This window comes from Denticeps clupeoides, chromosome 1, assembly GCF_900700375.1.
Source record: "Denticeps clupeoides chromosome 1, fDenClu1.1, whole genome shotgun sequence".
Lineage (NCBI taxonomy): Eukaryota > Metazoa > Chordata > Actinopteri > Clupeiformes > Denticipitidae > Denticeps > Denticeps clupeoides.
The window spans coordinates 29,356,180-29,377,768 of NC_041707.1; the positions used below are offsets into that span (position 1 = coordinate 29,356,180).

General features: G+C 42.0%; 2 protein-coding genes across 23 annotated transcripts in view; one reads left to right on the top strand and one right to left on the bottom strand.

Annotated features, from left to right (window-relative positions):
* The first annotated feature begins 327 nt into the window (after positions 1–327).
* LOC114772215 (uncharacterized) lies at positions 328–5,503 on the top strand. Its single transcript, XM_028965463.1, has 3 exons — positions 328–527; positions 3,167–3,798; positions 5,347–5,503. The coding sequence occupies exons 1-3, from the start codon at positions 504–506 to the stop codon at positions 5,501–5,503; spliced, it is 813 nt and encodes a 270-aa protein (XP_028821296.1). The 5' UTR covers positions 328–503.
* A 2,474-nt stretch (positions 5,504–7,977) lies between these two features.
* Positions 7,978–21,589, bottom strand: part of LOC114789246 (ryanodine receptor 3) — a 140,583-nt gene continuing 126,971 nt past the window's right edge. For 7 of the 22 annotated variants that reach the window (XM_028978549.1, XM_028978478.1, XM_028978539.1 and 4 more), the window contains 22 exons: positions 21,128–21,145; positions 20,474–20,554; positions 20,290–20,378; positions 19,273–19,401; positions 16,983–17,087; positions 16,349–16,430; positions 14,872–16,184; positions 14,643–14,704; positions 14,083–14,257; positions 13,866–13,952; positions 13,583–13,768; positions 13,259–13,389; positions 13,095–13,137; positions 12,438–12,565; positions 12,210–12,270; positions 11,880–12,026; positions 11,640–11,774; positions 11,354–11,510; positions 10,822–10,886; positions 10,294–10,394; positions 9,829–9,880; positions 7,979–9,692 (listed from right to left, as the gene is read on the bottom strand). In XM_028978549.1, coding sequence (XP_028834382.1) covers positions 9,597–9,692; positions 9,829–9,880; positions 10,294–10,394; positions 10,822–10,886; positions 11,354–11,510; positions 11,640–11,774; positions 11,880–12,026; positions 12,210–12,270; positions 12,438–12,565; positions 13,095–13,137; positions 13,259–13,389; positions 13,583–13,768; positions 13,866–13,952; positions 14,083–14,257; positions 14,643–14,704; positions 14,872–16,184; positions 16,349–16,430; positions 16,983–17,087; positions 19,273–19,401; positions 20,290–20,378; positions 20,474–20,554; positions 21,128–21,145 — 3,443 coding nt within the window. In that variant the 3' untranslated portion in view covers positions 7,979–9,596. Of the gene's footprint in view, positions 9,693–9,828; positions 9,881–10,293; positions 10,395–10,821; positions 10,887–11,353; positions 11,511–11,639; positions 11,775–11,879; positions 12,027–12,209; positions 12,271–12,437; positions 12,566–13,094; positions 13,138–13,258; positions 13,390–13,582; positions 13,769–13,865; positions 13,953–14,082; positions 14,258–14,642; positions 14,705–14,871; positions 16,185–16,348; positions 16,431–16,982; positions 17,088–19,272; positions 19,402–20,289; positions 20,379–20,473; positions 20,555–21,127; positions 21,146–21,589 lie in introns of all 22 variants that reach the window. The other 15 variants (XM_028978585.1, XM_028978576.1, XM_028978568.1 and 12 more) reach the window with 6 other exon arrangements.

The following is a 21,589-nucleotide window of genomic DNA, read 5'->3' on the forward strand; positions in this document are numbered from 1 at the left end:
ATTTGTTTGACAAGGCATAATTATTATTGACACAGCTTGCAGTTGATTGCAGTTGTTGTTTGTTTTTTATTATTTGATTAAAAGCACATAAATGCAATCAGATCAAAATATTCAGTTATTTTTACAGTGCATGTCTGCATTTGTTGGGAATGTGTTTGTATTGTAATAGTGAGATGCCGAATCTGTTATTGAATTCTTTTTTTTTTTTGTAATTATGATCTAATAAATGTCTTTCTTTTGTTTTAAACCAGATGTGTTGACCCTCATTCTGGACGACTGGCACATGTTTTTTGTCAGTGTGAGCATTTTGCCCCTAATGACTGGAGGTCACTGGCTGCCTTATCAGCGCAATAGGAGACTGTTGGAGTGAGAGGCTCCCTGCTTCTCTCAGCTCAGCCTGGCTTTCTTCTGCAAGCCTCCATACCAGGAGATCTTTCACCTCTCAGACTTTTTTTCTCTTCATCCTTTGCAGTTTTACTACATTGTTGCTTTTTAATTCTCTGATGCCTCCACCATTTTTTTTACTGGTAAGAAATTTCTCCAACATTGCAAGGTCAAGAGTGTTGGTGTTAAAGGAGCTGGCACTGTTTCTGATACACTGGCACCAGTGTACAGGACATGAAACCAAATGCTGACTGGTAAATGACTTGGACAGTTTTTCCTCGGTCGAGAGAGAGGGAGAGACAAATCAGTTGACTTGAAGCTTCCAACAATCTCTAAAGAATCATGCTGGTGTTGGGAACAGGACAGATTTTTAAAAAAGTAAGCTGATGCTTAGCTAACCCAGTCACATTCCCTTTGAATGCAGCTCAGGGAGTGACAGAAGGAGAAAGGGGCTTTGCTGATTGAGTTAGAAATAATACGGGATCACTCTTGTGAACACAGCACCCTGATGAAGAGTACTGTCTGCCTTTAACTCCTCAGTAGGGTGCTTTGTGGATGGAACAAAAAAAGGTAATGTATTCTCCCTTTTAATGAAATGAAACCATTTCAAAGGCCAAGCTGTATCGACCCTTGTTTTGTTTCAACATAATCCCTTACCTAATTTGACTGAGAGACATTGGTAGCCTTCACTTCAATAGAGAGAAAAAGGCAGAGAGAGACCTGACCTCCTGTAGGAAATATTTCCTGTGAAAAGTATGGTGACCCACTAACAACAAGGCCTTGTCCAAGCTCCACAGCCCAACCCCTAGGTGGAGGTCAGTCACCCCTGGGCGGATGTGGGGATTAACACATTCCCAGTGCACAGTTGCGTAATTACTCCAATTTCTAGGATGACAAAAACAAATCATACAGAAAAGAGGCACAATCCCGCTAAATCGTTCTGGAGCGGTGGCCTTACAGCTGCTGAACCACCCGCAGTTTGAGAGATGGGTGGATTTGCAGGAAATATGGATTCAATGAAGGGTAATCCTAAATTCTTTACCCTTCCCCCACTGCCTTTTTTCATTGGAGGCTGGTTACAGGGTGGGATGGACACAGCTGTGTTAAGAGCATATGCCAAAGGACACACAGGGCGCCCATACACACACACACACACACACACACACACACACACACACACACAAGAAGTTTTTTTTCTCTATCTTTGTGGAGACATAGTATAATGTAATGTAAAGATGTGAAGTGAAGTGATTGTCATTGTGAAACACAACATAGAACATGGTGCACACAACAAAATATGTCCTCTGCTTTTAACCTATGAGCAGGTCTGTTTTCTTTACCCACTAGGTCATCCACCTTCCCTAAAGATAAAATTTACCCTATCACTATACTTGACAACAGGAACCAGATCCTTTATCAAAAGTAATAAATAATTATAAACATGCTCCGTTCCCTATGATATGATGAGCAATGCATACATACATACTGAGGCTATAGAAAAGAGAACCACGGACACAGAGTTAAGCTTGAACACGGCCCCGGGAGGTCGAATGACTGCATTCGCATTCTGATCACCCAGCCTGCGCTGTCGTATGGGGATTTTATAGGTGCCTGAGCCGTTGTTGATAGCACTAAGCCATGGTGGCTTAGAGGTGGGACCCATCAGCCGTGTGTTCATGTTGTTATTGTTTTTGTGGTCCAGTTGCTCTCCTTGGTACTGCCGCATCTCCACGGTCGTTTGTTGTGGTGCCAGAGTGGTCATATGGATGAGTGCCGGATGTGCTCCGTGACTTCTTTTATCCAATATGGTAGACAAGGGCTATCTGGGTCCTGGAGCAGGGAGCCGAAACAGACAGTCAGCGTTGGTGTGGCACGTTCCAGGGCAGTTCTGTGCAGTAAAGCAGTAGTCCTGGAGCTCCACTGGAGGGGTGCGTGGTCCGTAACAAGGGTGGAGTACTGGCCAGTGAGGTAGTACCTAGTCTTGTGGTTGGCCCAGTGGATGGCCTTTGCTGACAGGAGCTTGTGGCTGAGATATAGTGCTGAGTGTTCCTTCCCTTCCAAAACCTGGGTCAGGACAGCTCCCAGCCCTACATCCCAGACTATCCTCTCCGGGTCCTTTTTCATCAGAGAGGGGGGCTGCCAGAGTGGAAAAAGAAGAAGTGAATTGCTGGTAGTACCCCACCAACCCAAGGAATGCATGAACCTGTGTCTTCGTTGTTAAGCCGGGGGCCTCCTGGATGGCCCGGATGTTCACCTGTTCAGGTTTTAGGTCTCATTGAGCTTTCGGAAGTCACTACAGAGTTAGTACATACTGTCCTTTTTTTCCGTCATGACTACCGAGCTAAACCAGGGACTCAGCTTTCTTTGATGACCCCCCAAGGCATGCATGCATTGTACCTCCTCTACTACGGCGGTGCAGCGAGCCTCTGGCACTCTATAGGGCCGCTGATCTATATCTGGTATATCCTGGGTATACCATCAGTGCCTGGCGCCGGCCTGGCTGGCTTACCCGGGCTGACCGGTCCAGTTTTCTCAACCACCGTGTAGGGCCCTGACAGGTGGTGAGGAATTTACAGGTTGAGGAAGGCACCACCATGCATTCCCTTGGTTGCAACTCTCTTTACTGGACCGGTCTGTCATATAGCTATTTCTGTGCTGCTGTCAGGATTGACGGCACCTGGTCTTATCACCACAGACCTGCATTTATTTGTGTTTATTGTGTATTTATAAATAAATCCTTGTTTCCCTTATGTCCCGCCTCTGCGCTTCCCTCCCCTGTCAGCTCGCGGGCATGACAGAATGTCGGAGCTCCTCCCAAAAGCGCAGAGGCAGCCCGGCGCGCGGACGCCAGGGGAGAGACACGACACCCGTTCTGGTGGAGCGCTTTCTCCCTGAGGAGCCATGGTACGCGGCGCCGCGTGATGACGTCACCCCCGGGAGAATCCGCGAAACCCGGAAGCGGCAACATCGGCGGGTGAGAGGGCGGAGCAAAGATGATGGCATCGGCAGCAGTGAGAAAGTGAGAGGGGCTGCACATGCCGAGAAGGCACCAGCCTGGGGTGCCTGGAACGGTCGCCAGAGGCTCCTGGACCGCCTCCCTGCACAGTGCAGGGAGAGAAGCTGGCCACTCTGCCAGCAGGGACGTGCAGCGAGAGGCTGCATGGTCCCAGAAGGCACTAGCCTAGGGTGCCGTATGTGGTTGCCGGATGCTCTGGGACAACCTCCCTGCGCAGTGCAGGGAAGGACACAAGACATGTCAGAGGGGACGTGCAGAGACAGGATCCGCACATACCCAGATGGATCAGCCCTGATTATTGTGTGCAGTTCAGAGGGTCCGGATCCGGCATGCGGGACCATGCCGGGGAGCCAGCCTGAGGGACCGGAGCCGCCACGCCTGACCACGCCAGGGATCCAGTCCGAGGGACCAGGGCCGCCACACCTGACCACGCCGGGGAGCCAACCCAAGGGGCCGGGGCCGCCACGCCTAACCATGCCGGGGAGCCAGCCCGAGGGACCGGGTCCTCCAAGGGTAGGATACAGCAGGGCAGGAGCCCTGTGGTTGCCGCCATCCGTCCCACCGCCTCCACTGATGGTACTGCTGGGGCTCTGAGGACGTAGCCCTTGGAGGGGGGGCTCTGTCAGGATTGTCGGCACCTGGTCTTATCACCTGTGCCTAATCCCGACAGCCTATAAAGGACTGGAGCGCCGTCCCTTCTGGAGTGACAGCATTTTCATGGACTCGGTCATGAACTTGACTTCCGTTGGTGAATGTTTTTATGTTTTGAGATCTGGCAATCGTCACACGCCTGTGGGCTCGTTTGTGTTTTTGTTTTCTATTAGGGTAAACTGATTTCGGCCACAGACCCGCGTTTATTTGTGTTTATTGTTTAATTATAAATAAATCCTTGTTTCCCTTATGTCCCACCTCTGCGCTTCCCTCCCCTGTCAGCTCGCGGGCGTGACAGCTGCCTATACTCCGGATCATGAGGTCACCCGCTGACTGGTCACTCCAGTGGTTGTTCCTGCCTTCCGAGGATGTGTGGGTAAGTGCCCGAGGTGCACCGTGACAATACACATACATAAACAATTCTGAGTAGTGGAAAACTACTTACCTACTCACTGTAACCTGAGCTTCATGTGTGTGGGTCCATCTTCCATCAAAAGACCCACAATTTTTGGCAAGAATGTGCATCATCCATTACGCAATTTGTTGATCATAGTCAACATATTTGGAGTAAGGGTTTTTAACATATATGCATGATTTATTTGCTTTTTGATAAGATGTGGTGATAATGTTGACAGAATTGTCATTTAATGGGTTGAAACATGTTCAGAACCAGTTTAAAATCATGTGAAGCTGAAACTGTCTGAATATCTATAACACAAACAGCAAACATCCATGCTGGTTCACATGGGGAGAAGAGGTCATTTCAATTGCAATTAAGATGTAATTAGAGCTGTAATTTTTTATCTATTTATGTTCAGGATAAGCAGGAAAATCTAATTGTGCAGTTCTTGGAAATTCCCCGAAGACACAACAGACAGATTGACTAAGTGATCATTTAAAAGCTCCACCCTCAGGTGCAGGATGAACATTCCACTATGTCCTACCTGTGTTGTCCATCTATTTCCCTTATTTGGGTCAAATGTCAGGGCTACAAACAGTTGAGCTGCACATAACAATTAGAAGAGGAACAAATGTGTTTAGAGCCATCATGATGAATACCTGGGTCCCTAATCAGAAAAAAACATGTTAGAAGTATTGCAGCATGGGGAAACCAGAGGAATGTCTTGTTTTTTTCTTTTAGAGGGATTTTGGAGAAAATTTTGATTAATCTGCTCTCAGTCTGACTTTAATGGTTAATGCTTATTCTACACATAATTTTACTTTATGAATTTCATGAAATTAATGCTGGTTACACAACTGCTCAGCTCACTTATTCACCCTACCACCCACTGCAGGTTCATGCCGAACAGCCAGACGGTGGAGAAGGTCAGACGCACCCAGGGATCCTCCAGAATGATCTGCCCAGATAATCTTCCCTACATCAGCCAGCTACCCATGGCCCACCACCCAGTGACAGTCACACACTGCCACAACCGCCACTGGAAATCCTGATACTGTGGACATTAGAGCCTCAGCGTCCTCTGTGATGGTTTATCCATCACAGGGTTGTGTAGAATGTATTAGGGTCTGATACGCAAGATCAACTCTCCATATGCATTGGTCAAACTAGCCATCTCAAAATAGAAACAGTCCTTCAGGGTAGGGGACCCTGAGATATTATAAGAGGGTAAAATACCAAGGTGTGGTCAGCAGTATATACTGTACACTGTAAAAAAAGACAGTGGTAGAGAGAGAACTGAGTGTAGAAAAACTCTTTCTCCCTCCACACAAAAGCACTGTATTCAACCACTCCAACTTGATGTTACCTGGCAGAAAGAGGCATGGCACAATAGAGGTTAAAAATGAACAGTTTCTAATTTATTGACACCGGTAAATAATTATTGTAGTTACATGTGAATATTGAATGTAATAAGGTACCAAGGTTACAGAGAAAACAAAAATGAGAAGAAAGAGTAAAGGGGGGGAGAGAGAGAGAGAAAGAGGCAGAGCCATGAGAAATAATGAGATGATAGAGCAGGCTCGAAAACCAGAAGATCCAGTTTCGATGGAAAGACAGCTGGGAAAGAAAAGAAAAGGAAAAAAGTCCCTTCCCCACATGTGAGCAGACCTTTATACCCCTGGCCTACAGGAAGTTGTCACTAGCCTACAGGAAGTTGTCACAGACCAATCAGAACCTGTTGTTTCTGATGTCACGCCCCCCGGTGCCTCCCATCTGGGGAAGACAAAGAGAGTGGGCAGTCCTGACACCTCACACGTTGCCGTCCGACAAAAGGCATGAAAAACAAGGTGTTGAATCTTCATGCACAACAATTGGCACAGGAATGTCACATTTCTTCTTGTAGACGGTCGCTATGCAAAACAAAAGCATGGTCCTGCAACGGCCGCTATGCAAAACAAAAGCATGGTCCTGCGACGCCCAATCTTACAACACTGTCATTCAGTCTACTATGCATAGCTACAAGACATCCATTGAAATTTTACCCTTCCAGAACAACCTGAAAGGTGATGGACTGCAGAGATGATGACACAGAGTTGGGTGTTAACGAGGGCAGGCCTTGTTTATTGGAAAAAATAGTAAGTACAAAAATGACAAATACAGTACAGGCCAAAAGTTTGGACACACCTTCTCATTCAATGTGTTTTCTTTATTTTCATGACCATTTACATTGGTAGATTCTCACTGAAGGCATCAAAACTATGAATGAACACATGCGGAGTTATGTACTTAACATAAAGAGGAGACCTGGCCTCCACAGTCACCTGACCTGAACCCAATCGAGATGGTTTGGGGTGAGCTGGACCGCAGAGTGAAGGCAAAGGGGCCAACAAGTGCTAAACACCTCTGGGAACTCCTTCAAGACTGTTGGAAAACCATTTCAGGTGACAACCTCTTGAAGCTCATCGAGAGAATGCTAAGAGTGTGCAAAGCAGTAATCAGAGCAAAGGGTGGCTATTTTGAAGAAACTAGAATATAAAACATGTTTTCAGTTATTTCACCTTTTTTTGTTAAGTACATAACTCCACATGTGTTCATTCATAGTTTTGATGCCTTCAGTGAGAATCAACCAATGTAAATGGTCATGAAAATAAAGAAAACACATTGAATGAGAAGGTGTGTCCAAACATTTGGCCTGTACATACAAAAATAAGCAAATCAACAAAACAAAACCACTGTGGGAGGAGAAAATTAACATGCAAGTGAACACTCAAACAAACAGGAAAAACAATCATTCACTATACAGTCAATAAATCCACTTCTCCAATTCTCCAAAACTCAATAAGCAAGGCTTTTATAGTCCTGGCTCATCATTTTACAGGTTACCATAATAAATTAACCCCAAACATAGTTTCAAATATTTCCATGATATAACATCTTTTTATATTTGTACAAATATTACATTTAATTTACATTCGTGAACTTGACTTCCGTCAAAAAACTTTAAAAGATCATTTTAAACACTACACCAACAACTCCCCTCTGAGTCAGAATGACTTTGGTTCCTGCTAGCTACACTTCCAACCCAGAATCAGGAAATAGGCTCCTTGCCATGTGTTTGGGCTTTTTGTTAGTTTACCATTTTCCTTAATCCTCCATTTCCTTGTTAAGTAATCCTGCTATCTTGTTCTTATGTTCTTCAACACCCAAGACTAACAATATACTTTATTTTATTTTAGAAAGCCATTTAGAAATTACAGACATGAGCTCTGTTACATCGACTATGAGAGCACATCAGTTCAACAAAAACCTGTGCTGGACATTTAAACTGGAAGTGGATTCATAATCAAAGGGTTGTAGGTTCAAACCCCAAACAACCAAGGTGCCATTGGAGTCCACTTGAGCAAGGTACCATTGCTACACACAGCTCCCTGTGTGACTTTCATGGCTGCCCACTGCTTACTTGGGTATGGGCTAAATGCAGAGGACACATTTTGTTGTCTGTACTGTGTGCTGTGCTGGCTCAGTGTCTTTGTGTCTAGTAAAGTATCCCCTGCACAGAGTGGTGGTGAACTCAGAAGCATGAGCTTGTGGCGCACATGCGGCCAACACTAGGAAGCAGGAAGAACCTTGGTGGTTTGTGCTCTCACTATGGGGACACTTGGGCTGGAGCTCGGCATCAGAAAGGGAGGGAGAGTGCATGGTGCATGGTGTAGGCCGAGGCTCCTCTCCACTGCGAGAGGAGGAAGTGATTCAGAGGAGAGAGGAACTGCACTCATGTGGAGTTGGTAGAGGAAAGCAGCAGGCTGTAGACGTGTTGGATGGAAGCGTGGGTCACCGGAGCAGTATCGGAGGCAGAGTCAGGAACAGAACGATAGGTCTAATAGGCAACATTAGAGCATAATAGGAGCCAAAGAGATAATTCACACTTGCTAATATTTTGTTTTGGCCCTGCACCCTGCAGTGCAGGTCCCCGCACTGCAAACATCTTGACACTAATAACCACAATATGGATTAAGCAGTTATGGATGGTGAGTGAGTGCTTTGGCCCTCAACACAGATTTCAGATTAGTTTCATAAATAAAGATAAAGCTTAAGTTATGAACATGTCTCAATTCGTGACACATGTAGGTCACTACATTTGTCTTTATAAATACAGAAGTAGTGGTACCAAATCAGTCATGTTGTGGACAGTGGCCAACAAATTAAATTCTGTTCTGTAAGAGTAACACAGGATTGTATTAAAACACTGCAGCTTGTATTGCATTGATCTCTTTTATTATTATTTTTTTCTTCAAAAAATGCACAGCAAAGCTACTACATACCAATGGCCATACAATAGCATTTTATTCTGATATTTTAACTTTTTTTTTTTTAAACACGTTCATTAAATTTTGGATGTGATGTTTTTGTTGGCAGGTCCATGGACAGTTTTTAAACTGTATTTAAGTCCCTTTGTCTTTTTTCCAAATGAAAAACAAAACCCACCAAGTAAATCACATGAGTTGCAAAATCCAGGAAAACTACTGCACTAATATATTATAAATAAGACAAATCCATTTGCATAGCTTGGTTGTCATTTAAGGCACTTCATCAGTTCATAATATTAGGCAATTCATCGCATAATCAGTCTTTTTTGACATGGACATGTCCACATCTCAGCAAGCATGTTAAAGTAAACTGAAAACGCTCCATAAAACACATCTTCTCACCCTCTCATTTGGCATAAGTCTCATTTTTCAACATTTTTCAACATTGAAGAAGTGTTCTTGTGCATATTAAGGGTGGATACTCACACCTCATGGTGTTACCCCACACAACCAGAGGGATCTCATGGACAAAAATGTTGTGCAATGGGGTTGTATGGTAGAAGGCAACACGTTTTCAGGAACAAAAGGGAGGAAAAAATATCATATATTTCCTAAACTGACTATCAAACATCAGGAGGTCAAGTCTGAACTGTAAAACTGATCAAATTGGCACTGCACCAAAGGTAACACTGGTTCACTGGGCATTTTATAAAAGTGGCTCATCTAGAGGTAAGAAGAACATCTCTTCACAGACATTCTTTTCAAGTTCTAACTGGATGTAGTTAAACGCTGGTCATATGCTGTCGTGTGAACTCAGAGACAGAGAACCTGGTCCTCTCTACCCCAGTTGGTCTTCATATTGCTTCCTGAAGCAGTCTCCAGCCGGGAAGAAATCCCAACACCGTTCCTGGTACATCTTCCACACATATGACTCCTGAAAACAAAAATGACTGATATGTTAAGTAGAAGTAATTCATTTGTAGTATGTTGTAGTATGTTACTCTTAGTCTCAAATTAAACATGTTTACAATTCCTGGTTATAAAATTCAGTTGTTTGCTGGGATACATGCCTGGCCTGTGTGTTCGGTCTCATCTTTGTTGATAATGTACATCAAGAAGAACCTGAAAATGCAATATCCCATCAAAGGTAGGTAGCAGAGCATCTCATAAAATGTTATTTTCTTTCCTTTTTATGTCATGAAGGCATGATCCGTAAAAACCTGAATTATTCAGCATGCAAAGAGAACTGAAAATGACTTCCATTTTAACTAACTATGCACTATGCAGAGAAACCACTGTTCCATTCAGCAGATTAAGTGCTGAATACAAGGGACAAGAAACTCAATGACTCAAAAGAAGAAAGGAAAGACAAAAAGAAAGAAATCTTCGTTCATGTTTTAAATTTTATGACATTCAAGTCACATATTAATGTACAGCAGACACTGTAGAGTGCTTACAAGAGTGCTTTCTTCTAAGAGAGAATTTTAATTACTGAAATAATTTATTGGCTGAAATGATGCTCTGAACAAACTTACAGGTAGTTAGCCAAGTTGTGCTCCTGCAAGGTATGCGTCTCAAAACCATGGGGTGTTGTGTCAAAGTAGTCATTACCAATGCCGCAGATAAAGCACTTTGTCTATGGCATGAAAAAAACAAGCATATTAGGAAATTGACCATTTTCTTAGGAAAACACAAACCTCTGGCTTATTTATACATGCATTTCTGTTCTACACAAATATTAAAAGGATTAGTATTTGGTACATTAAGATACCAATCATAATATATCTATATCATTCTTTATTAGAATGAGTTTATTACAGTAATGCATTAATTTGGATATTTTAGTTGACATGCCTGTTGGCTTGACCACTATTTTCTGCTGTTCTAGTTGAAATAATGAAAGCACAACCTAAAAGCACATGGGCCGTTTGCCTTAAATTGTTCAAACATCTGTCAGAAAAGATAACTCACTGGAATCACTAAATAGATTAATCCCTGCTGATGTTTTCGTCACTTTGAGTTCTTAGTTGCAGCGTGTATTTGACTTTTACAAACTCCCTCACCTCCATGTCCTCTTTGACTTGCTCCTGTTGGTCCCTCAGCTCTCCGAATGCATCAATGATCAGACCTGTAATGTACAGACAGGAAAGGGAGATTCATACTGAACAGATGGACAAACAGCAGCACTCCAAACTCCAGCACTCGTTCCCAGAGCAGATACTGCACTGAAAATTACCAGCCTATTTTAGAGGTGTCCATGAGATGTTTCAGTAACCACTTCCGACTTTCTCACTGAGTGAGTGTATATGTGTTTGTGAGACTAACTGTGTGTGACTTCAACATCTGAAATGTGTGCCCGTTAGTCTGTTTATAACCACAATTTGGCAACAAAAGCTTAACCAGCTCTCACCAGCACGGTCCTTCACACCCCGACTGCCACAGCCTTTTGTGTCTGTGGACCCAAGGGCCTTCCTTTGATGCTTATGTATTCAGACTCTGTTGGTGCACGTGTTTCTCTCCTATACCCCTGACTTAATAATTGTCAGAAAAAACTTGATTGGGTTTATAAGCACTATTGTGCTTAGGAGTACATACCTTGAATAATAGCAAGAAGGATGACAATGACAAAGAAAAAAAAGGTGATGTCAAACAGGATGCGGTAGAGTTCATATGGGTCTCCTGCTGGGTCTTCGATTTCATCCCCAATTCCACCCCCTGCACGTACACCTACATACATGTGAAATAGGTAGCACTAAGGGAGAGAAGAAAGAAATTAAAGAGTTTCAGAGAAGAGACATGAATAAAACACGGTCATGATGTCAATCAAGGACCAAAGGTCAGCAGCTCCCAATAACAACCGTCCAGCAAGCAAAACACTCACAGTCATCATGTCATCACATTTCATGTCTGGCTCGTTGTCATCTTCACTCTTGTTGTAGAATTTTCGGAAGAAGTTGAAAGCCACAACAGTGTACAGGTACACTACCACTGCCAACAATCCCACAGTCAGGACCAACTAGAAGAGCAACAGAGCATGTCTGTCTTTGTAAAATGTAAAATTAACTCCAGACTTAAGGGAACAGCAGTGACCTCCACTGTTTAAAGTCTGAACTGCACTCACCTGTTTGCCATTGTGAGTAACAGAAGAGAGGATGGTCCTCAGAGTCTTAAAGCCCATAGCTATGTCCAGCAAATGAGCAGCAAAGAAAAAGTTGTTGTAATGGCCCAAGATGGACATGGTAGTGTACCACACAAGATAGAGAAAGGACTGCAGAGGGAAAGAGAGAACAGTGTTATTTGGGAATTTTAAACAAAACAATTCAGTAAACTATCAATCCAATTGCTGCTGTTAGGAAAAATGCAAGTTGAACCTTGTATTCTTGAACCTTGTATTATAGGTAACTGGATGGGACTGTTTGTTGCTAGTTTATATGTTTGCTATAGGCCTTACATTGTCTGTGAACACAACTCCCAGCTTCCATACGTGGTATTTGGTGTCAATCGAGCTTAGCCTGACCAAAAAACGTGATCACAATCAACACAAGATACATAAGAGAGATAAAAGAAACTCTTGTCATCTAAAAAAAGCAAAATGTTCAGTCTGACAACAAACATCAGTGACAAGAAATATTTCAGAGAATAGTAGTTGTCTGTATGCCAATCACAAAACTCAACTTACCAAGAGAGCAGCGAGGCCTCTTTCATCACAGCTTCCTCTGTTGGGTTAAAGTCAAGTGCACTCTTATCCAGACCAAGCAGCTCAGCAATGCGTTCTGCTCCATACAGATCACCATACTTTTTTATGACCTGTGTAATGTACATAAATACATGGAAATGGTTTACTAATGCAACTGGAATAAAAACTATGTTAAAAGAATATTAACACTACTGTTCCAACAGTTTATACATTACAAGTGTGCATAAGAGGATCAATTGTGTGAACCTCTTAATGACACAAAACAAAACACCTTCATGTCCATGTTGGGATGTTCATGCAATTTAATATACCAGTCATAGAGCCAAATCATGTTTTTGACAAATATATACATAAATATAACAAAGGCGCACTGATAGAAAATGCACAAGATCTATTTTCATATGAATAATTGTCCAAAATTAGCTAAGACTTTATGGTTTCTTTATATGGAATAATATCCCACATACTTCAAAAGTGCAAACACCAAACACTTCTGAATAAATGCATGAGAAGGTTAGTGCTTGATATGTATGTGTTCAAGGGCTGCCCTTGAAAAACCTCACAGAAGTCTATGTCATTCTTTAGAATTGACAGGTAGCTGTCAGTGAACAAAGGCACACTTAAATGCTTTTGACTTGCCTTGCGTTTCACAAACTTGTCCCAGTAGTTATTAGGGAAGGATCTGTGTTTTGAGAGAAAAACATCCAAAAGTTTGAATAAGAGATGCTATAACTTATGAAAACATGATTAAACCCTCAGTATTGGTAAAGAATTAAGCCTTGCTATGGCTGCCCTTGACTCACGGTGTGTTGATGACCAGTCTGTCCCACTGGCCTTTGATGTCATCATCAGAGGGTTGTTCAGTGATGTAGAGGCCATCAAATTCCAGTTTCCTGGCAATTTCCTTCTCCCGCTTAAAAACCACCAATGGTACCTTCATCACACAAAGCCACACATGAAAGCCTTCCATCAAATTACTCTGTCAGGCCAAGGTTATTCATTTGGTCTGAAACCCTTTGTAATCTGTTTTTTTATCTCTTGCTGTAGAACACAATAATAGAATGCACAGAAGAGCAGAAATTGAGCCCTTTCAAATTCTGTAAGCTGACAATGTACTGGATGGGTACCTTCAGGTAGTAGTAGCCCACCACACATAGAAAGGAAATTATGGTGTGCAGCACTGCCAAGAAACGTAGAGTTGGAGCCATGTAGCCGGTGCTCTCCTGCAACACAAAGTACTCTGCTCCACCCTCATCTTCCTCATTGTGGTTCCTGTTCCAAGGATCCTCATCCTCTGTGTCATCTCCAGTGACCTAAGGCGGGATGATCAGAGAATGTGTCTCCATATTCAGTCTCAATTAAAACTCTGTCTTTTGCTTCAGTGAGTTAAGGTAAGAGTTTTACAATCACCTTATAGAAGAGAAGGATGAAGTTGATAGCAAATGCAACAAACAAAGCCAGGAAACGAAGGTTATAGAAGTTTCTAGCCAGATAGTTCTACAAAATACAAAGAGAGGGCACTTTCATGATTATTGTTGTGTTTAACTGCTAAAACCATGTATTTTAAGATTCCAAATAGTACATTTCAAACAGATACTGTTCTATATAAAATTCTGCAGAAGCTCACCAACATCTTGGTCTGATAGATCTCTAGTCCTGCAAAAAACGTAGCCATGAAAGCCTCAGGGGTCCCTTTCTTCTGCCCAGGCCGCTTCTTGGGGAGTTTCTTCTCATCAGCTGTGGGCTCTGTGGCTGTTACATTTTTGGTCTTGTCCTGATCCTTCTTCTCCCCATCCTCCATGCTGAAATATCATGAATAGTACTTTACTTTACTTTACTTTGCAGACGGTTTTATCCAAAGTGACTTACAAGAGGAAGACACCAGCAATTCTCGAATAGAATCAGTCAAACTAGTATCAATAGTTAAAAGCAGCAGGAAATGTACATACTTCCACTGTGTTTTCATCATGCATTGTGTGCCTAGTTTGATTAAAACTATTGCTGCAAATTCTGACACAGATGTGACGTAATGCTGCTGTAAAAGTTGTGTTAATGTGTAATCTTGGTTATTAAAATAAAGCTATGGTTCACTCTTGTTTCAGTCTCCCTAGTGGATCTCATTCTCCCAGATGTCACAAAAAATTGGGAAGATGGGAAGAAAATAATCTGTGACAGAATTTTACTCACTCTGCTTTCTCTGCCTCTCCAAGCATCTCCCCTTCTGATACCTCCTTACGCGCAGCTTCTTTCTGCAATGAACACCCATCTTCAGCAACATAAGATCCTTTTTTATTAAATAAGGATTTTATTAATTTTGCTTGTTTGATTGCATGGATACAACACACACAGCTCCATTTGGAGCTGGAGACATCTTGATTGTACAAATAATACAGTATCCTTGGAATATGACACTGACCTGGGCTTTCTTCTGTTTCACAGCACTGGCAATGGATGGTGCATCCACACCAACCACTTCAGACACATCTCCAAGGCCTGGCTCCATCCCATGCTTCCCTCCTTCCTTTTTTGTCTGGATGTTCAGTAGCTCTGCCATTAGGTCAACTTCTACATTGGCCCCAACTGAAATCTGACCCATGTCTGCTACTGACAACAGTTCACAGGCCTCCAGCTTTTCTGAATCCAGCACATCTCCATGGATACCAAATTGCGTTGGGTCTGGCATGTTGCCCAGGATATCAGTTACCTTCATGTTCTTTGCACCTTCAACAAGTCCTCCACCAAACAAGGTAGACCAAAGGATGTGGAAGAGGCCCCAGACTAGACCATAGATGAAGCGGAAGAGGGCAGTGAATATCATCCAGTAGAAGGAAAAGAAACCTTGAATCATCTCCTTCATGCTCATCTTCCTCAACTTCTTGTACTGTCGTCTCAAACTCTTAAAAGTGAGAAGCCGTTGAAATTTTAAGATACTTTTCTTCATAGAAACACAGGCCACAGCAAAAGCAGAGGATGACTCAAAGACAGTATCTTCATCTTCCTCCTCTGCATCTTCAACCACACTGTGGGAATCATCATCTTCTTCCTCTAGTCTTTCAACAGCATCAGGCTCAGAAATCTGGGAGGCGAGTTGCATCTCAAAGATGGTGTCCTCACAGAAGTTCACAAACAGCTCCATCTTCTCACTCTCACCCCCTTCATTAACCACATCAAAGATGAACTGCCTTTTTGACTCTTTCACTTGTGGTTTCTCCCACTGGGTTCGACTTGATTCACTGATTTCAAAATACACTCTCTCAATGCGCTTGGCACTGCCCAGAATCTCAATACGGCCCAGGTAGGGTTCAAAGTAACTGAGCAAGCTCTCTCCAAGATCAAGGAATGTAGCCAGACGGCCATCGTGGGGCATATGTTCTGAAAGGTTGGTAAGTAGCACTGCCACATTAAAGCCAATATCCTTGGCAGGTTCATGAAACCTTTCTACAAACTCCTGGTAGTTGAACATGTCATTTTCATCTGCCTCAGCACAGGAGAGTAAGAACTCAATTTCTGATTGAGAGTACTGCTTTTGGTTCTCCATGGACTTCTGGAACTCCTTCTTAGAAATGACCCCTTTGCTGTCAGGATCATATTCTTTGAAGTTGTCAGAAGTGGTCAAATCCTTCAGCTTGAGGAACATGTCGAAGAATTTGAGAATCATCTCCACATTGCTGGAGGACTCTACTAGTGTATCCACCATCTGTTTGCCAATTGTGCCATTCACTACATTACCTGTTAATGAGTGCACAAAGTAAGTATTGTTATTACACAAATGTCAATATTGGAGTAAAAGACTTTAAATACTGCTCTGGGAATGACTGAACATCAACACATCAGCAGAAGCAATCACTTTCACATAGACTGTTATCAGTCACCAGCAAAAAAGTTAAATCAACCTTCTAGAAGAGAGAGCATCATGACAATCATGTCCTTCTGTAGGTCCATCAGCTCCTTCAGCAGATCAATCTGGCTTGAATCCTGTGTGAATGTAGAAAAGTACAAAAAATGTGACAACTTCTACTAACTTTATAGTACTGTCATTTTAGCTAGTAGGACACCAAGGGCCAGTGTTATTGGAAAATATCATTAAAAAAAGATGTCTAAAAGAAGCTGTTCCAGGATGGGCAGAGCCATCCATCAGTAGGCAGGATAATGGTAACATGTACTGCAGGAGCAGATGGCTTTGTTTGCTTGGCTCGCCCTAGGTGCCTTGTTTTCTATCCTAGCTCAAGGTCCCTATTCCTAGAACATAATATACCTGATAGAATCTTCTGATTATATTAATAAATCCTGGACCTGCTGGGAATCTTATGGGCTCACTAGAAAGGTTTCTGGGTCATCTGTGTACTACATTGCCAGAGAGCTTTGTGATACTGAGATAAATTGGCATGACAAATCCTGATAGATCCTGATATTTGTCCAGATTTTTTAATACAGAGAGCCATCTAGTGGCTGAACGCATGTAGGTATAAACTAAAATTTAATATAAACTTTCTTCTGCTTTGGACATGTAGATTGAATAGATTTTACCTGGGATAGCTTCATTTGCATGTTGGCAAAGACATGCAAAAAACCCACTACAGCATCCCACAACCTGCTGTGGGCCAGACTTTGCTGATTGCCAATACATGGACCCTGAGAAAGAGATAGTATGAAAGAGAGAATAATAACCATAGACTAAAAGCAAAATTATGCTTGATAGATATAGAATCAATATATAAACATTAACAAAACATTAAGCATCATTTAAACAATATTTGCAAATTACTGAAAATATGTTTGTGTGTGTGTGTGTGTGTGTGTGTGTGTGTGTGTGTGTGTGTGTGTGTATACAGTACAGGCCAAAGGTTTGGACACACCTTCTCATTCAATGTGTTTTCTTTATTTTCATGACCATTTACATTGGTAAATTCTCACTGAAGGCATCAAAACTATGAATGAACACATGTGGAGTTATGTACTTAACAAAAAGAGACCTGGCCTCAACAAGTGCTAAACACCTCTGGGAAGTCCTTCAAGACGGTTGGAAAACCATTTCAGGTGACTACCTCTTGAAGCTCTCGAGAGAATGCCAAGAGTGTGCAACGCAGTAATCAGCAGTAATCAAAGGGTGGCTATTTTAAAGAAACTAGAATATAAAACATGTTTTCAGATATTTCACCTGTTCATTCATAGTTTTGATGCCTTTAGTGAGAATCTACCAATATAAATAGGCATGAAAATAAAGAAAACACATACACACACACATATATGCATATATATACAGTGGAGGAAATAATTATTTGACCCCTTGCTGATTTTGTAAGTTTGTCCATTGACAAAGAAATTAAAAGTCTCAGAACAGAGTCATTTTAATGGTAGGTTTATTTTAACAGTGACAGATAGCACATCAAAAGGAAAATTGGAAAAAATAACTTTAAATAAAAGATAGAGACTGATTTGCATTTCATTGAGTGATAAGTATTTGAACCCTCGAAAAAAAAAAAACCTTAATACTTAGTGGCAAAACCCTTGTTTGCAAGCACAGAGGTCAAACGTTTCTTGTAGTTGATGACCAAGTTTGCACACATTGTAGGAGGAATTTTGGTCCACTCCTCTTTGCAGATCATCTCTAAATCACTAAGATTGTCTCTGTGCAACTTTGAGCTTCAGCTCCCTCCATAGGTTTTCTATTGGAGACTGACTAGGCCACTCCATGACCTTAATGTGCTTCTTCTTGAGCCACTCCTTTGTTGCCTTTCCTGTATGTTTTGGGTCATTGTCGTGCTGGAACACCCATCCATGACCCATTTTCAATTTCCTGGCAGAGGGAAGGATGTTGTCGCTCAGGATTTTACGATACATGGCTCCATCCATTTTCCCGTTGATGCGGTGAAGTTGTCCTGTGCCCTTAGCAGAAAAACACTCCCAAAGCAAAATGTTTCCACCTCCATGCTTGACAGTGGGGACGGTGTTTTGGGAGTCATAGGCAGCATTTTTCTTCCTCCAAACACGGCGAGTTGAGTTAATGCCAAAGAGCTCAATTTTGGTCTCATGTGACCACAGCACCTTCTCCCAGTCACTCTCTGAATCATTCAGGTGTTCAATGGCAAACTTCAAATGGACCTGCACATGTGCCTTCTTGAGCAGGGGGACCTTGCGAGCACTACAGGATTTTAATCCATTGCAGTGTAATGTGTTTCCAATGGTTTTCTTGGTGATTGTGGTCCCAGCTACTTTGAGGTCATTAACTAACTCCTCCCGTGTAGTTCTAGGATGATTTCTCACCTTTCTCAGAATCATTGAGACCCCACGAGGTAGGATCTTGCGTGGAGCCCCAGACCGAGGTCGATTGATGGTCATTTTGTGCTCCTTCCATTTTCTAACAATTGCAGCAACAGTTGTCACCTTCTTTCCAAGCTTCTTGCTAATGGTTTTGTATCCCATTCCAGCCTTGTGCAGGTCTACAATTTTGTCTCTGACATCTCTGACAGCTCTTTGGTCTTTCCCATGTTGGAGTCTAGAGTTTGGAGTCTGCCCGATTGATTGATTCTGTGGACAGGTGTCTTTTATAAAAGTGACTAGTTAAGACAGGTGTCATTAATGAGGGTGACGAATTGAGTAGGCATGTCTAACCACTCTGTGGGAGCCAGAACTCTTAATGGTTGGTAGGGGTTCAAATTCTTATTTCACTCAATGAAATGCGAGGGGTCAAATAATTATTTCCTCCACTGTATACATGCCACGGATCTCATGAAAAGCTGGAACACACAGTGCCACCGATTTGCAATGTGGAACCAACTGAAAATGTTAAAAATGTTAACTAAGAGGATAACTTTACCTGAATGTATTCAGTGAGAGAGTTGAAGATCTGTTTTGCCACGGCTAGTGCTTTAGAGAAGTTTCGTTGGCCTGCCTCATCCATCACATCTTTACCAGAATAGTACCAATAGAAATCACTAATGGACTCCTGAAAGGCAAATGAAAAAGAAGAAAACTGCTGTCATGTACAAAATCTGGGGAAGAACTTGAAGGTCCTGAAAAGCACTGTGGTCACCATTATTCATAAACAAAAAACCCTTGGGGAAGAAAGGCCTTGGTCAGAGAGTGGACCAGAAACCCAATGGTCACTAAGGCAGAGTGTTCACTTGTGGAGATGGAAGAACCACCCAGAAGGTCAACCCCACTTATTGGATGTTTATGGTAGAGTGGTTCGATGGAAACTACTACTCATTAAATGGCATTTGACACATGGCAGACTACTTGAATTTGCCAGAGAGCTAATTAAGTATTTCCTGAGACTAGGAAAAGGAAAATTCTGTGGTATGATAAAAATAAAATAGAACTTTTTGGCTCAAAAGCAGAAAGAGTCATGTATGGAGGGAAAATGGAAACAAGACCATGGAGGGAAACAAGAAAATCCATATTGTGAAGCATAGCAATGGCAGCTGTGGCAGGAACTCAGCGACTAGTTCGCATAGAGGAAAATATGACAGCAGCCAAATATAGAGAGATTCTTCAAAACAATAAGATTTAAAGTGCTATGGAAGTCTGACTAGGGTGACAATTCATCTTGCAAAACAACAATGACCCAAAGGACAAAGACAAAATAATGACTTCAGGCGTAGCCCAGCCAATCAAACAACTCTAGAAAGACCTAAAAATGGCTTCAACTGGCAATGCTCATCCAACCTGACTAAGTTTAAGAAAATCCTCCAAAACAGATGTGCCAAATACTATGTACTTTGTATAACTGAGGAGCAACTTTTATTTTATCTATTTTACAATAAGGCTTTAACAAAAAAAATGTGAAAAAAAGGTCAAGGTTACTTTCTGGTATCAACTTTGGAAACATTACCTGTAACCGGAGCAGGTAGTCCACAGTACTGATAATAATATTTACTGTAGTGGTGTTTCCAGTCTGAGTTCGAAGAAAGTTCTGGAAGTCTGACAAAGGAAACCAAAACAGCAGTGGAAGTTTGACGATTGGCATCACAACATAGTTTGAATATTCATCTACCATTAATGTAACTGTAACTCACCACTGTTGTGACCCTCACACAAAAGTTGCAGAAACCTAAACAGATCCTTGGTGAAGTCATCATTTTGCAGAACTTTGGAACCTTGGGAGACAGGAGGTTTAATTGGCACACGGTTTTGCTATGGGTGGAGAATGGTCACGATTAATCCCTTCTCTGTCTTATTAGGAATCATACAGGCATATTTGCTAGTATAAATATTTACTTCACCGCAAAGCTGGCCATCAAGCTCATTTAGGTTGCTGCAAACTGCTTGCATTACATATTTACAACTCTCATAACAGCAGCGGTATCATAATTTGTGTATTGAATAATAGGAATAAAGCCACCCTCACCAGGCTTTGACATGTCTGAAACAAACAAAGCATGGAGGCTTTTATTCATATTATCAATGGACATGTGTGGGGAAAGTGGTTAGTATAGTTTATTGCTATCCGAAAAACAAAAAAAGTACCCAAAATAAAACAAGCACTGGTTTCATAAAGGAGAGAGGGTCAGTTTGATAGTTATCACTACAGGATGTCTATGTTCAGTCCTATATGTTTTAAAGCATGCAGAGCAATCAATCACTGCATTCAATACACATGAGGGAGGGGGGTGGGGCAAGGGATTTGGGGAGGCATTGCGAAATAAGTAAAATCTTAACCATGTATTTACCCCGCTCACTCACGTTGACTGCAACCGATGATTTTTATTTTTGTTTTAATGACAGGAACAAACAAACAAACAAACAAACAAACAAAAAGCAGACATAAGCAAAGGAGAAGACATATAATTTCAGTAAGTAAGACAAAAGATATATGCTGATGTCAATACTCAGACTAGACTATACATTGACATGCACTTAACACAGTCTCAAGTAAACGGATAATGTTTTTATGTTTTTGTTTTTTTTCACATATATCATTACTTGCTTGCTGGATGTTAATACGAAAACAGTACTGTGCTTGCACCATCACTTATGCCTGGTAATATGGGGTGCAAATAATAAGTAATAAGTATGAATGCATTTATTTAATTTAAACTGGCAGCAACAGCCTTGTGTGGCTTTTAAAGTCTGAAATATTTTACACAAGCTTCTATAAGCTTGTGTGAAATTTGCTAAGTGAGAAGCATTCA

Excerpts from the sequence above, each read along its gene's own strand:
- LOC114772215 (XM_028965463.1), top strand. The coding sequence starts at position 504 with ATGCCTCCACCATTTTTTTTACTG. Across the intron at positions 528-3,166 it reads CTCCACCATTTTTTTTACTG|CTCGCGGGCATGACAGAATG; the intron begins GTAAGAAATTTC and ends CTCCCCTGTCAG. Across the intron at positions 3,799-5,346 it reads CTGACCACGCCAGGGATCCA|GTTCATGCCGAACAGCCAGA; the intron begins GTCCGAGGGACC and ends CACCCACTGCAG.